This window comes from Rhinoraja longicauda, chromosome 2 (assembly GCF_053455715.1).
Source record: "Rhinoraja longicauda isolate Sanriku21f chromosome 2, sRhiLon1.1, whole genome shotgun sequence".
NCBI lineage: Eukaryota > Metazoa > Chordata > Chondrichthyes > Rajiformes > Arhynchobatidae > Rhinoraja > Rhinoraja longicauda.
Genome location: NC_135954.1, coordinates 26,375,713 through 26,391,854, shown reverse-complemented (window position 1 = coordinate 26,391,854; position 16,142 = coordinate 26,375,713). Strand labels below are relative to the sequence as shown.

Below are 16,142 nucleotides of genomic sequence, written 5' to 3'. Positions count from 1 at the left end.
AAAAATAAAGCTAGTATTCAAATAGTTACGGAATTATGAACAGCCGAGAAATGCTGTAAAGAACGTCAAAAGAACGTAAGTTAGTCTGACATCAGTGGTGGGGAAGTTGCTGGAGTCAATTATAAAAGACGAAATTGCTGGGCATTTGGATAGCAGTAACAGGATCATTCCGAGTCAGCATGGATTTACGAAGGGGAAATCATGCTTGACAAATCTACTGGAATTTTTTTTGAGGATGTAACTAGGAAAATTGACAGGGGAGAGTCAGTGGATGTGGTGTACCTCGACTTTCAGAAAGCCTTCGACAAGGTCCCACATAGGAGATTAGTGGGCAAAATTAGAGCACATGGTATTGGGGGTAGGGTACTGACATGGATAGAAAATTGGTTGACAGACAGAAAGCAAAGAGTGGGGATAAATGGGTCCCTTTCGGAATGGCAGGCAGTGACCAGTGGGGTACCGCAAGGTTCGGTGCTCGGACCCCAGCTATTTACGATATACATTAATGACTTAGATGAAGGGATTAAAAGTACCATTAGCAAATTTGCAGATGATACTAAGCTGGGGGGTAGTGTGAATTGTGAGGAAGATGCAATAAGGCTGCAGGATGACTTGGACAGGTTGTGTGAGTGGGCGGATACATGGCAGATGCAGTTTAATGTAGATAAGTGTGAGGTTATTCACTTTGGAAGTAAGAATAGAAAGGCAGATTATTATCTGAATGGTGTCAAGTTAGGAAGAGGGGATGTTCAACGAGATCTGGGTGTCCTAGTGCATCAGTCACTGAAAGGAAGCATGCAGGTACAGCAGGCAGTGAAGAAAGCCAATGGAATGTTGGCCTTCATAACAAGAGGAGTTGAGTATAGGAGCAAAGAGGTCCTTCTACAGTTGTACCGGGCCCTGGTGAGACCGCACCTGGAGTACTGTGTGCAGTTTTGGTCTCCAAATTTGAGGACGGATATTCTTGCTATTGAGGGCGTGCAGCGTAGGTTCACTAGGTTAATTCCCGGAATGGCGGGACTGTCGTATGTTGAAAGGCTGGAGCAATTAGGCTTGTATACACTGGAATTTAGAAGGATGAGGGGGGATCTTATTGAAACATACAAGATAATTAGGGGATTGGACACAGTAGAGGCAGGAAACATGTTCCCAATGTTGGGGGAGTCCAGAACAAGGGGCCACAGTTTAAGAATAAGGGGTAGGCCATTTAGAACGGAGATGAGGAAGAACTTTTTCAGTCAGAGAGTGGTGAAGGTGTGGAATTCTCTGCCTCAGAAGGCAGTGGAGGCCAGTTCGTTGGATGCTTTCAAGAGAGAGCTGGATAGAGCTCTTAAGGATAGCGGAGTGAAGGGGTATGGGGAGAAGGCAGGAACGGGGTACTGATTGAGAGTGATCAGCCATGATCGCATTGAATGGCGGTGCTGGCTCGAAGGGCTGAATGGCCTACTCCTGCACCTATTGTCTATTGTCTAACATTTCTGGATTAAAAATCTCAATTAAGGGACAGCAAGAGAGGTGTGGTAATGCTTATGATCAACTACAGCTCGAAAATTCAAGAATGTTCTGGACAATTGGTTACAATTAGTAGAATATTCTCATTTGATGCAGATAAACAGACCATCGGGGATAACCAGAAAGATAAGTAATTCAGGAAATGTCCGTTAACAAAAGCTACATTGCACTGTCTAGGTAAGATCCAGAACACTAATGCAAAGAGCAAAGTAGATAAAAGGTGTCCTCCATTAAATTCAAGATTTGAGGCCACTGTTTAATCTCAGCAGGATAGTTGCATAATTATCCTAATAATAAATATGGAAATAACATGTTGCACATTCAATTTAACAGAGGTATTCAGGGGAAATCTACACAACACTGATAAATGGCAAATGTCAATATCTAGGCATGCAGTTAACGGACAAATCAAGACTAAAATTGATTCTCCTTCTTCCCCACCAAGAAAGTACATCAGAATTGAAAGCTACCTTTAAAAATGTTGCAAGAACAAAATATTTTTAAAAATAAAAAGACAGCTTGAACGTCTTTGTGAAAATTATGAATAAATCACAATGTTGAATTAATTCAGTGCATCAAGCAGCTACTGTGGAGGACATGGATAAGCAAGATTGCAGATTAGGACCCTTCAGACACATTCATTTTGAGTCTGAAGATGGGTCTCAGTCTGAAGAAGTGTCCCGACCCAAAACATCACCTATCCATGTCCTCCACAGATGCTGCCTGATGGTGAATCTTTGTGTTTTATTCAAAATTCCAGTATCTGCAGTTCCACATTTGCAAAAATTATATTCTATAAATAAACTAATAAGACAGTGTGGGTTACATTACACGGCACCAATCGATGTAGTATTCTTATTTTTTTTTAATATATTCAATGTGCTTTTGACACATGGTTAGGCGTCCTGCAATTGGGGCATATGTACCAGCCTGAATTATGCATTCAAAATGCTGTAAAGAGGAAGTATAAAGAAAGTAGAACATTACAAATGGCTTGCCACAGAGATGATTGCTTGGGCCTTGCATATCAACAATGAAGAAACTGAATGCCACTTGGCCAGCTTGCTTCTCCAGTTTTATGACTAAATACACATTAAGGTGCTCCAAAGGAACAGTTTGGAGGAATACCAAAGGAAAGGATGAAACATGAGGAAGTGTAAAACAATCGTCCACAGAATAATAAAAAGTGAATTATTTTGAAAAATTAGTTGCCAGTTAAAATTAGGTTTCAGAGTGGTACATATTTCATTGCACATATATCACAATCTAGTCAGAAAGCAATCAAAGTCAATAGTATGTTAGCCTATACCCTAAGAAGTCGGAGCACAACTGCAAAAAAGTAACCTGCAATTATGCAAGGGAATAATGAGTGGGTCTTAGCAGCATTTTGCAGTATAGGGTTTTGTAAGCAAGGATACATAGAATAAAGGCTCAGTGCATTGAGCCTGGACAATGAGGGAGAATTGAGTGGAATGGATATATATGCTTTTGTGTGTGTTTTTTTTAAAGAAGGTAATCTTAACCACCAAGACGTGGATGCAGAACGATTGCTTCACTTGGAGTTAGTAACTATTGGTCGGGACAAAAAATATATACTTGGATTTATTTTTCCAAATCCTTCACTCCTGGTCTGCGATTCTTCAGAATTCTCTATTTCAAATAACACAGTTGATGAATATATTCAAGAGCAAGATGAATAGATCACTGGGTACAAAATAAATAACAGTATATTGTGAAAGCTGCATTATGTACAAGATCTTAATGAATAGTAAAATCTCAAGTTCTGAATAGCTGATTTCAGCTCTCGTTTGTACTCCATGGTATAAATAGCTAAAAACAATCTGGACTAGCTCAAAAAAGGAGCACATAAAAATCTGCTATGATAAAAATAGTGCTTTTAAATTTATGTGACTAGAAGTATTTTCAGACAAAAAATATTAACAGGTGAGATTACAGTTAAACAAGTTAATAAGCGATGATTTGGTAGAGGGGGAAAGAGGACATTAACCACAAAAGGTAACAAGTGAACTGGTACAAAACAAAATCACCAATTTACACAATTTCCGAAAGATGAATATGTTGCACAGGCGAAGCAAGATTCTATCAAGACGGAAGAAGTCAGGGACGTTCAACAAGGTAAGTGGTGCTCAAAATCTATTAAGTAAATCATTCCACCAGCTAAAGTTTACGAATTCACTGCATATTTAACATCACCAAAAGAAAATATCACCAAAAGAGCTCTGAGAATTCACCACAGCCACTCCAATGTATATGGAGATGAAAAGAACAGTACAAGGAAATGCCCTTCAGCCCTTGTATGTGCCAAACATGCCAAATTAAATTAATTCTATTTAAACACGCCTCCATTCCCAGCCTCTCTTAAATGCCACCATCACATCTGTTTTCACCACCATCCCTGGCAGTGCAGCTCAGGCACATATCACTGTGTACACCTGCCACACACATTTCCTTTAACACTCCCTCACTCATCTTGAAACTATGCCCTCTGGCACAAAACATTTGCAACCTGGGAAAAGGTTACGGCTATCTACACTATCGATGCTTCGCAAGTTTATATACTTCCATCAGGTGTCCTGTCATCCTGTAACACTCCAGAGAAAAGACCAAGTTTGCCCAACCTCTCCTTTATAGCCAATACCATCGGATTCACAAATCATCCTGGAAAACCTCTCAGGCACCCTCTCCAAAGCCTCCAAATCCTTCCAGCACTGTAGTGACCAAAACTGCACACAATATTCCAAACGCGACCTCGCCAGGTCATGGCGGCAGGCAGCTGGAGGCCCCACGCAGGCCAACTGCCTGCCTCTCTTTTGGGCTTTGCCACGTGTCCCTAGAGAGGAAACATGTATTGTCCACAGGCACCTTTGCCGCTTTCCAGGACCGCTGAACGCACCAGGGGGCTTGAATGCTTCTTTGATGAAAGTAACAATGTTTTGGTTTGATACTAATATGTATATTCCTTTTTTTAAAATAGATATATCCCTTTAAAGTTGTGTTTTCACTGTGATATTGTATCTATAAATAAATGTATCTGTTTAAAAAAAGAGGTCTAACCTAAGTCCTATGCAAGCGCTACACGACTTCCTGACTCTTATACTCAGTGCCCTGACCAATGAAGCTAAGCGTACCATATGATGGCAAGCATTCTATTCGTCTTCTTTAGCTAGCTACTTTCACTTTGAGAATTATGGACCTCAGATCCCCCTGTACACTCATTCTATTAAAGTCCTTGCCATTAACTGCATATTTTCCCTTTACATTCGACCTTCCAAAGTGAAACATCTCATGCTCGGATTAAACTATCTACCATTTTGCCGCCTGGATTGTGCAAAAGTTTTGTTTTATTATTATTTATTTCAGTGATCTGGGTATCACTGGCAAGGCAAACATTTATTGCCCATCCCAAACAGTCATAGAAAGTGGTGGTGAGCTACCTTGAACCACTGTAGTCCTTTTGACTACATTGCCGGCATTGAGACCCATTAATAGTAACAGTAATACATTTCAAAGTCAGGATCACACATGAGCAGGTGGGAAACAGGCAAGCCCCTTTGTTCCTTTGCATTTGCTTCTTGAGGTTCCTATCTCCTGTAAGCTTCAGGAGGTGAATCACTCAGGATAACCAATCTCCAACTTGCTCTTAACATGGTACAACACAGGTGCAGGTCCTTCATCCACGATGTCTGTGCAAACACAATGCCAAATTAAATAAATCACTTCTGCCTGTACATGATCTATATACATTCATTGCCTGCATATTCATGTTCTAAGCGTTTCTTAAATACCACTACCAAACCACTCCTGGCAGCCTGTTCAAAGCATCTGTGTAAAAAAAACCTGCGCCATTCACCTTAAAAGCTATTCCCTCTAGTATCTGACATGTCCACTCTGGGATAAAGATTCTGATTGTCGAGTCCATCTATGTCTCTCATAATTTTGTATACCTCCATCAAGTCTTCCCTCAGCCTCCAATGCTGCAGAAAAGAATAATCCCAGTTTGCCCACCCTCTACTGATACCCTCTGATCCAGGCAGCATTCTGGTAAATTTCTTATGTACCTTCTCCAAAGCCTCCAAATTCTTCTTGTAATGGGACAATTAGTACTGCACATAATACTCCAAATGTGACTTAACCAAAGTTTTATAAAGCTGATACAAGACTTCCTGACTCTAACATTCAATGTCCTTACTTCCCTACCACTATGAGGCCCACTGGCCTAAAATGTTCTCGATTATCCCAATTTTCCTTTTGAAAGAGGAGTAATACTGTCTACTCTCCAGTACACAGGACCTCGCCTGTGGCCAGAGTATACAAAGACTTTGTCACAGCCCTGTCAATCTCCTGTCCTGCCTTTCTCAATAACCTGGGATACATCCCATCAGGTCCTGGGGCACTTAATACTCTTCGAGACCCAACAGCACCTTCTTCATTTCAAAGTTCGCTAACATATTGTATACTCTGACAAAATCCAAAGAAAGTACTTATTTAGTACCTCAACTACATACTCTGACTCCAAGCACAAATTTCACTTTACATCGAGTGGTCCATTCCTCTCCCTAGTTACCCTTTTGTTTTTAAAAGGATATATTGCATGCACTATGCAGATAGTCCAAGTGAGCTTCTAGTTAATTATGACCCACAGGATAATTGGTAACAAGAGAGAAAAAAATGTCACAGTGATAACATTGAATGCCAAGAATAGGTGGGAAAGTTCCCCTTTTCAGATGCTCATTACTTAGTATTGCCATTGTTGCCCAAGCCTTGCCATGTACAAGCATGGACAGTTTCATTTACCTAGGAACTGTGAAGGAAGCTGAATGCCACGCAATCAAACGTTCCAACTTCTGCCCTTATAATTAAGTAGATGAAGATGATTTGGCCTCAGGCATCACTCCAAGGAACTCCTGCAGGTATGTCCCAGGGCAGGTATGAACGACTTCCAACAACCACAATGATCTTCCTTTGAGTAAGGAACGACCAACTACTTGTGCGTCTTCTATTTGAAGATCATTGACTTAAGCTTTACCGTGAGTGCCATCTTGAAGCTATCGTGCATAAAATTTACCTTTATGTCAAGAATAGTCACTCTCACCTCAATCAGGACAGGATTTATCCGTTGTGAATAGGGCAAAGCAATTTTCTATTCCGGGCTATCATACTGATAAACACCAGTGCTGTAATCTACAATGGAACCATGTAGCTAGAGGTACCACTGGCTCTCAAGCACAGGTTTTCAGAACCATAACAAGGATCTGTCAGGCCCCATGTCCTTTGCTGCATACAGTGCTCTCAGCCATTTCCCAATATTAAATCGGCTGGCTTCTATAATGGTGGTTCTGCAGAGGAAGGAGATGGATGGTCTATTTAGCACCTCTGGCTGAATTCTCTTTTTCTTTTGGCTTTTCATTTGCACTCATATGCTGGCCCCTGCCATTATTGAAGTTGGGATCTTCTTGAACCACCTTCCACTGTTAGCTGTTTAATTGTCCACCGCCATTCACAATTGGAGGTCGGGATTCAGAGCTTTGATCTAATCTATTAGTTATAAGCTGTGTCTGTTGCATGCTGTTTAGCAGCCATGCAGTCCTAAATTACAGCTGCATTAGACGAGCACTTCATTTTTAGATATGCTTGAATCTCTTTCCTGCACGTGCTTCACTGAACCACAGTTGATCCAATGGCTAGATAGTAACAGTGAGGAAATTAGTGTTTACTTCTCGAGAGCTGCCGCAGGCATCATGTACCAAATGGCTTACCTCGGTACACCTACCAAACGTTCAAAAACATCAACATGCATAATATTTTGAATGTATAATAATCAACATATAGTTAATTAACATATTTACAACCAAAAAGGTGTTCAGTTCACATCTCAGTTTGAAGATAACATTGGCTCATTTACACAAGATCAAGCTTGGAAAATTCATTAAGTGATTGAGATCAATACCAAAGGTCCTACTAGAAGAACTACGTTAACAGATTGAGCAAAAAACATAAAGTGCCGGGGAAACTCAGTGGGTCAGGCAGTATTTGTGGAGGGAATGGACAATGTGTCTAACGGGTCTCAAACCAAAATGTTACCTGTCCATTCCCTCTACAGATGCTACTTAACTCAGCTATCTATCCAACACTGGTTTTGGCTCAAGATTCTTGTACCTGCAGTCCCATGTCTAGAGCAGTTTGTATTCCATAATGCTAACATTGGTCCAATTCAGAGACGAGATGAGGTAAGTAAAGTACCAGGACAACATTTGCAATTGCACAAAATTGCAGCACTGAAACATGAATATAAAGCGAGGTTTTAATTATAGTAAAAATGGAGGATTTGTAACAGTAAACAAAGAGTCGGATCGAATGCTTGCAATAATTGTTGGCATTGCAACCAGTAGAGAATGCTATTCTGACAAAAACTGTGACAGTTGATTGAAAATATACACTGCATTCAGGATAGACCAAAAAGGGAAATTACCAGTTACTCTTTGCTCATCTTTTCCATCCAATCCACAGCCAAGACATAGAAACAATCCAAAACAAAGTGATTCATCGTGGTCTACCACCCAACTCCCTTGCAAGTATGACTATGCCACTGACATGTTGCAGCCAATGTACCCACCCATTTTAGCCTGTTCCCAGTTCCTTCCAATATAACATAAGTAAGACTAGCGTTTGTCTCCAGCCCCCACGACCATGCCTTAACCACCAACTCAAGCTGAATCAGAAAACCTTGGTGCCAAAGCTATTTTTAACTCCTGCACAGAAATCCCATTTCCCCATCAGTCTTACCCCCACATGCAGCTCCTGCATGACAAATAATTATTCAAAGTCCCCAATCGGATTCCATAAGAGATCCCTTCGCCAGATTCCCATCTTCCAACAAGCTCATTCAAAGTGCAGCAAATAATCCTCCAACACTTTCTGCACCTCCAATGGGATCCCACTCCTGGCCACATCTTCCCATCTCCACCCCTTTCTGCTCTCCGCAGAGACTGCTCCCTCTGCAACTCCCTGGTCAACTCATCCCTTCCCACTCAAACCACCCCCTTCCCAGGTACTTTCCCCTGCAGCCACAGGTGATGCAACACCTGTCCCTTTACCTCCCCCTTGACTCCTTCCAAGGACCCCAACAGTCTTTTCAGGTGAGGCAGAGCTTCACTTGAACCTCCTCCAACCTCTTCTACTGTATCCACTGTTCCAGGTGTCAATTTCTGTACATCGACTAGACCAAGCACGGGCTCGGCGATCATTTCGTTGAACACCTCCGCTCAGTCCACCTTAAACTACCCGATCTCCCGGTTGCTCAGCACTTTAACTCTCCTTCCCATTCTGACCTTTCTGTCCTGGGACTCCTCCGTTGTCAGAGTGAGGCCCAGCGCAAATTGGAGGAGCAGCATCTCATATTTTGCATGGGTAGCTTACACCCCAGCGGTATGAACATTGACCTCCAACTTCAAATAGCTTTTGCTTTCCCTCTCTCTCCATCCCCTCCCCTTCTGCCACCAGTCTTACTGTCTCTGACTACATTCCATCTCTGTCCCGCTCACTCCCGACATCAGTCTGAAGGGTCTCGACCCGAAACGTCGCCCATTCCTTCTCTCCAGAGGAGAGAAGCTGCCTGTCTCACTGAGTTACTCCAGCATTTTGTGTCTAAGCTCATTCAAACGTCTGCTGCCCATTTTCTAAACCACACCCATACAGCCGTCAACCCTATTATCTCAGACAAAAAAAAATTGAAGGTTCAAATCTCGTCAGACAATAACCATGGTTATCTCTAATCGCCCCTAACTCTACGTGGTGACAAGAATATTCATTTGTCCCAAAAGCAGGCAAATAGATAAGCTTAGAAGGGGCATCTTGATTGGCGAGTTGAACCGAAGGGCATGTTTCCGTACTCTACAACTCTAGTTCTAGACTTTGGCACACCTTTGACAATATTTAGGATGGAACAGTTGTGCAGCAGTAGAACTGCTGCCTCACAGCGTCACACTAAAGTAAATGGCCATTGGTCCCGAAGATCAGTGTCAACCTGGATTTCAAGTCTCTGAGCTAGTTAAACCTACAAATTGCTGATTTCAAAGGCCAGTTTATTGTCACATGTACCAATTAAGGTACAGTGAAACTCAAATTACTCGATTTAGAAGAGTGTGAACAGCTAAACTGGTAAATGATCCAGGAAATGCTCATTGGAAACCTCAATATTATAAAATGTACTTGGCGAGTTAGATACAGCAGTATTTTCTTTGGTTGAAAAGGGAGGGAGGGATCTTAAAGAAAAATAAGGTAGCATAAATTCATTGCCCCTTTGCCAAATTGTCTACTATTGTACATCATAACATGGTGTACAAATTTGAAAAATAAAATTGCTTAAAAATACACAACTAGGCCAAGTAGAAAACAAAGTGTTTAAATGTGTTTCTATATTTATATTCTATTCAGTTGTACTGTATTCACAAAGTCCTCAAACGATTTTACACACGTCTACTGTTGTTCCACGCTGCAAACCAAGTTCAGTTGACAAGTCAGGCTACGTGTGTCAGCTTTTCTCTCTTTAGCCGTCATATTTTCTCTCTCTGTCATATTTCCGTCTTTAAAAAAAATCAGAAAAGCCACGGGCTTCCTATTTATTTGGTGCATCAGACCAATTTCCGGGTAGAGTTCGGTATCTCGTCCGACTACTGGGAACTTCGGCATAAAACCAAATTACTTGTACCACCCAAAGAGAGTAAGTACTTCAACACTGTTGAGGAATTCGGGGAGATTAAAAACGGGTGGAAATGCCAGTTCCGCTAAGGAAAAGCAAAGCCTCACCTAAAGACACAAGATCTACTCGAAAAGAAAGTTAACACCGGAGTTCAATACAATATTTACGTTTTTACTAACAGTGCCAAACTCAGATGTCAGTTTCGCAGCCAAAAGATCAAAGCCGAATTCAGTAGGGGAAAAATTCACCACCGCAGCTTTTTAATCAATCACCAAAACTTGCAATGTACAAGCACATTGGATCGAACAGCACACTTCCCCTTGGCATTTCTTCCCCAAAATATATATATATATCCGACCCATGTACAAAGCAGTGAGGAAGAGTATGTTTTAAGAACAAAAGCATTACGAAACTGTAGAGTGGGCGCCTCCGCAGCGAAGAGTGGAAGGCGCGGGAGGGAGAGGGAATTACTGGGAGCCAGCACCGCCGACTGCCCCGGGATTGAGAGCTCACGTATGAGTCACACAGATCGGCCGGCACACCCTCCGGGGGGGCAGGAGTGGAAATGGACTACAAAATCCAGTGGAACGGCAAAGGACGACTCCCTCGCCCAGTGAGTTACACCCTGTGTGTGTGGAACCTCCGCCTTCAACTCGGGACTGAACCCCGTTGGTTGCGGCGCCGGCTGCGGGAAGAGAGCGCCCCACACTCAGGCTGCCAGCATAGAGGAAGGGTGCGGGCATGGGCCGGTGTTGGGACAGTCAGTGTGTACGAGCGGGCCCGGGAACCGCCGCCGTGCCCCTCACTCCTCTCCACTCCGCCGGATTTCCCCTCGCCCCTCGCCCCTCTACCCCGCCGCCAGCCTTTACCTGGACATAGTTGGTCTCGCAGTAATCGGCCACGCGACCCAGGTTCTGGTAACTCTCTATTAGCGCCTTCTTGCCGGCGGGGATTTCCTCCTCGAGTAACATCTGCAGCTCTGCCATCTTACATCTTTCTGCATCGCTTTATTACCCGCTCGCTCCCGACCGCCCGCCCGACTCACTCCCTCCCTCCCTCCCAACCGCGCCGGGCACTCTGGGACGTCGCCTCGTTCTCACACCTCCGCCACCTCTCACCCCCTCCGCAGCCACGCCCCGGCAAAGCATTCTGGGCGCTGTAGTCCTTGTCTTTGCCCACCATGGGCTTGGCTCTCGGGCTAGACGCAGACAGTGGCGCAGCGGTAGAGTTCCTGCCTTACAGCGAATGCAGCGCCGGAGACACGGGTTCGATCCCAACTAATACTGCTGTCTGTACGGAGTTTATCCGTTTTCCCCGTGATTTGTCCCGACACTACTCCAAATATGTAGGTTAATTGGCTTGGTAAATGTAAAAAAACTGTCCCTAGTGGGTGTAGGATAGTGTTAATAAACGGGGATTGCTGGTTAGCGCGGACCCGATGGGTCTAAACTAAACTAAACAGAAAATGTTGGAGTAACTTAGCGGACAGGCAGCATCTCTGGAGAGGAGGAATGGGTGAGAGGGAGAGGGAGCCGAGAGATATGGAAGGGTAAGGGGAGAGGGAGCCGAGAGATATGGAAGGGTAAGGTGTGAAAACGACAGATCAAAGCAGGTGAGGGTGATGGAAGGGAGATGATGGAAGAAGGAACTGCAGATGCTGGTTTAAACCAAAGAAAAACACAAAAAGCTAGAGTAACTCAGCGGGACAGGCAGCATCTCTCCATCACGGAGAGATATCTTCAGGGATGCTGCCTGTCCTGCTAAGTTACTCCAGCATTTTGTGTCTTTCTTTAGAATGGTTCATTGATGGCTGAGGGGAAGGTGGCAATGATCAGGAGATCAGTGAAACTAGTCGGAGAACGAGGGTGGGGGAAGAACACCGAGAGAGAGGGAAAACAAAGATTACTTTAAATTAGAGAAATAAAATTTATACCACTAGGTTGTAAGCTGCCCAAGCAACATGAGGTGCAGTTCCTTCAATTTGTGTTTGGCCATACTTTGACAGCGGAGGCGGCCCAAGACAGAAAAGTCAGGCTCGGGCTGATGTTTCACATCTCAAAGTGTCTTCAAAGGCCTTTTACGAATCGAGCCAAACCTAGTATGTTACAAAAAGGAAATTACATACTGGAAATTTGATTCAAAAACAAAACAGGATGGACGTACCCATCCGATCATTATCCAAAAGGAGTGTATAATTAGAGAGGACATATCGTTGAAAGTGGTGTGGCAGGTTGAGAAGCAATGAGCAAAGGACAGTATATAGTTTAAGGCTTCATCCAAACAGGCACAGAATGTTAAAACAGGGAAATCATGCTTCACCTTCATAAAACGCGTCCAGCCTCAAATAGAGTATTAAATTCAATTATGGTTGCCACGTTATAGGAAGAATGTGAGGCCATCAGAGAGTCGAGAAAAGATTTATACTTCCTGGGACGAGGGACTTCAATTCCAAGTTTAGGTTAAAGAGGCTTTTTTTCTGGTTTCCTTGCAGAAAAGAAGGCAGAGAGCCAGTGCCGGATTAACCTAGTAGAAAAATGTAGCATACGGGCCCCGCACTGTCGAGGGCCCTGCACTAAATGCTTCTTCAGACTCAAGATTTTTTTTAAAATAAAATACTTTATTTCTGAGTGTTGTTTTGCACAAGGCAAACCTGACCCTTCTCTCCCCAGCCCCAAGACAGTCCCGACTGAGAAATATATATATGCAGCATGATCGGAATCTGGAAAGCAGTGGCTGCAGATGTAATGGAGTTAGGCACCAATGTGGCCTCAAAGACGAAATTGAGGAAAAAAATTGCATGGTATTGTTGGAGGACCAGGGAGTGTAGGGTTTGTGGTGCACTGGTGAGTTGTTCCAGCAGTGTGCCGGCATAGACACAATGGCCAAAATTTCCTCTAGTGCTGTATATTTCCTGGGATTCTATCACTAAATATTATGAGTCCTTGACTTTCTTCGGAATCAAGTACAGACGCATGTCAAAATGAAGCACATTATTTTATTGGGAAAGAACTTATATTTTTAGATATTCATATTTCAGGATCACAGTATTATTGAAAAGGCCAGCATTTACTGCTAATCCCTTATTGCTCTTGAAATGGTGATGGCGAGCCAACTTCTTGAATAGCTGGTTGCAGTCCTGATGATTTAGCTCTTGAAGAGAAATCTGTAGATGGTGGTATTTCCAGTCTACCTTCTGTCCTTATCCTGCTTGGCAGTAGATGTCGCAGGTTAGGGATATGTCGAGGAAATAGCCTGTGTAAGTAACGGCAGTGTATTATGGAGAATTGTGCGCATCACAGTGTGCACGAGTAACAGATGTAGTGAATGTTTACGATACTATACGATACACTACGAAATAATTTTATTTATCTCAGGAGGGAAATTGATCTGCTAAAAGTCATGAAATCCACGAAACATGAAATTAAAGTGACGAGTGGAAAGAATTGGGGATGTGCAAAGATTGGGGGGGGGGGGGGGGAGAGTCAGTGTATCCCACATCAGAAGGGCGAGGAGTTACACAGTTTGTTAGCCACAGGGAAGAAGGATCTCCTGTGGCGTTCAGTACTGCATCATGGTGGAACCAGTCTATTGCTGAAGGTACTCCTCAGGTTGACCAGTATGTCATGGATGGGGTGAGCTGTATTGTCCAAGATGCTCCGCAGTTTGAGGAGTATCCTCCCCTTCGAGACCATCTCCCATGAATCCAACTCTGCCCCCAGGACGGAGCCAATAGACAATAGACAATAGGCGCAGGAGTAGGCCATTCAGCCCTTCGAGCCAGCACCGCCATTCAATGCGATCATGGCTGATCACTCTCAATCAGTACCCCGTTCCTGCCTTCTCCCCATACCCCCTCACTCCGCTATCCTTAAGAGCTCTATCCAGCTCTCTCTTGAAAGCATCCAACGAACTGGCCTCCACTGCCTTCTGAGGCAGAGAATTCCACACCTTCACCACTCTCTGACTGAAAAAGTTCTTCCTCATCTCCGTTCTAAATGGCCTACCCCTTATTCTTAAACGGTGGCCCCTTGTTCTGGACTGCCCCAAGAACCAGCCTTCTTGATGAGTTTGTTAATCCTCTTGGCATCCGCGGCCTTCGCCCTGCTGCCCCAGCACACGACAGCGAAGAAGATGGCACTGGCTTCCACCGATTGGTAGAACATCTGCAGCATCTTACTGGAGATGTTGAAGAAACGGAGGCTTCTCAAAAAGTACAGCCGGCTCTGTCCTTTCTTTTACAGGTCCTCAGCGTTCCAGGACTAGTCCAGTTTACTGTCCAGTTACACTCCAAGTATTTGCACTCCCTGATAAACTGCACATCTGCACCATTGATGGAGCCAGGGGGCAGGGGTGTTGCTCTCCTCCGAAAGCCCACCGCTACCTCCTTAGTCTTGTCGGTGTTGAGCTGCAGATGATTCAGCCCACACCACTCAACAAAGGGTAGTTAAAGGGGTGCCAATCAAGCATGCTGTTTTATTTTAAGCTTCTTCAGAGTTTTCTTGAGCTACATTCACTCAAGCAAGTGATTTAATCACCGTCCTGAATTGTGGAATGGCTTTGGGGAGTTATTTGCTGCAGAATACCCATACTTTGATCTGTGCTGAGGGCCATAATATTTATTTGGTTGGTCCCGTTAAATTGCTCGTCAAAGTTGACTCCTTGGTCTATTTGGTGTGAAACGAAGCATACAAAAACAGCATGGTACCAGTGTAAACAAAGTGGATAAACAGAACCTATTTGCCTGTGCTGAGAAGGGTAGATAGTTAGACCCAGTCTTGTTGGAGATGGACTTTGCTTGGTACCTTTGTCGCACAATTTTTACCAGACCTTGTCTGAATGTTGCCCATGTCTTGCCTTGTGCAGACGGAGACAGCTTCACTTGCTGAGGAGATGTGAGTAGACTTAAATACTGCACAATCATCTGTGAACATCTCAATTATGATAGAAACAAGTTTGTAGATGAAGCAGCTGAAGATGTTTGGAGCGAGGAACCATGCAATGATGTTCCAGGGCTTGTATGATGGTCCTCCAATAGCCACAAACATCATGTCTTTTGTTTGAGCTTTAACTCCAACTACCACTTTAATGCCACACTTGATCAAATGGTACTTTAATGTCATGTATAATCAGTTAAATCAGTGGAAGGTGAAACAGATAAGCAATTTCATCAATTTCCACTGCACATGATATCTGGAACATAGAACAGCACAGCATAGGAGCACAATATTCAGTGCACAATATTTGCGCCGAATATGATTCCAAGTTAAACTGATCTCATCTGCCTGTACATGATCCATATGCCTCCATTCCCTGCACTTCCTTGTATCTATCTAAAAGCCTCATTACGCCACTATCACATCTGCTTCCACCACCACCACTGGCAAAGTGTTCCAGGCCCCCACTACTCTCTGTGTAAAAAAAACTTGTCTCGCACATCTCCATTAAATTTTCCCCCTCTCACGTTATAGCTATGCCCGATAGTTTTGGACTTTTCCACCCTGGGAATAAAGGTCTGACTGTCTACCTTATCCATGCCTGCCATATTTTATTTACTTCTATCAAGTCTCCCTGCAACCTCCGACGTTCCAGAGAAAGCAATCCAAGTCTATCCTGCCTCTCACTGTAGTGGAAACCCTCCAATACAGGCAGCATTCTGGTAAACCTCTTCTGCACCCTCTCCAAACCTTCCATATCTTTCGTAATGGGACAACTAGAACTACACAGAATGCTCCAAATGCGGCCTAACCAAAGTACTATAGAGCTGCATTATGACTTCTTGACTCTCGTATTCATTGCCCCCAGCAAAGAAGGCAATCATACCAAACACCTTCTTTTCCACCCTATCTACTTGTGCTGCCACCTTTAGTGAGCTATGATCTTGGACTCCAAGATCCCCCTGCACGTCAATGCT

The 16,142-nt window shown here is 43.6% G+C and overlaps 1 protein-coding gene across 8 annotated transcripts in view; it reads right to left on the bottom strand.

The window, feature by feature from the left end:
- The window catches only part of abi1a (abl-interactor 1a), a 96,350-nt gene extending 85,078 nt beyond the window's left edge, over window positions 1–11,272 (bottom strand). For all 8 annotated transcript variants that reach the window (XM_078416057.1, XM_078416037.1, XM_078416043.1 and 5 more), the window contains exon 1: window positions 11,101–11,272. In XM_078416057.1, coding sequence (XP_078272183.1) covers window positions 11,101–11,217 — 117 coding nt within the window. In that variant the 5' untranslated portion in view covers window positions 11,218–11,272. The remainder of the gene's footprint in view (window positions 1–11,100) is intronic.
- Window positions 11,273–16,142: the final 4,870 nt, after the last annotated feature.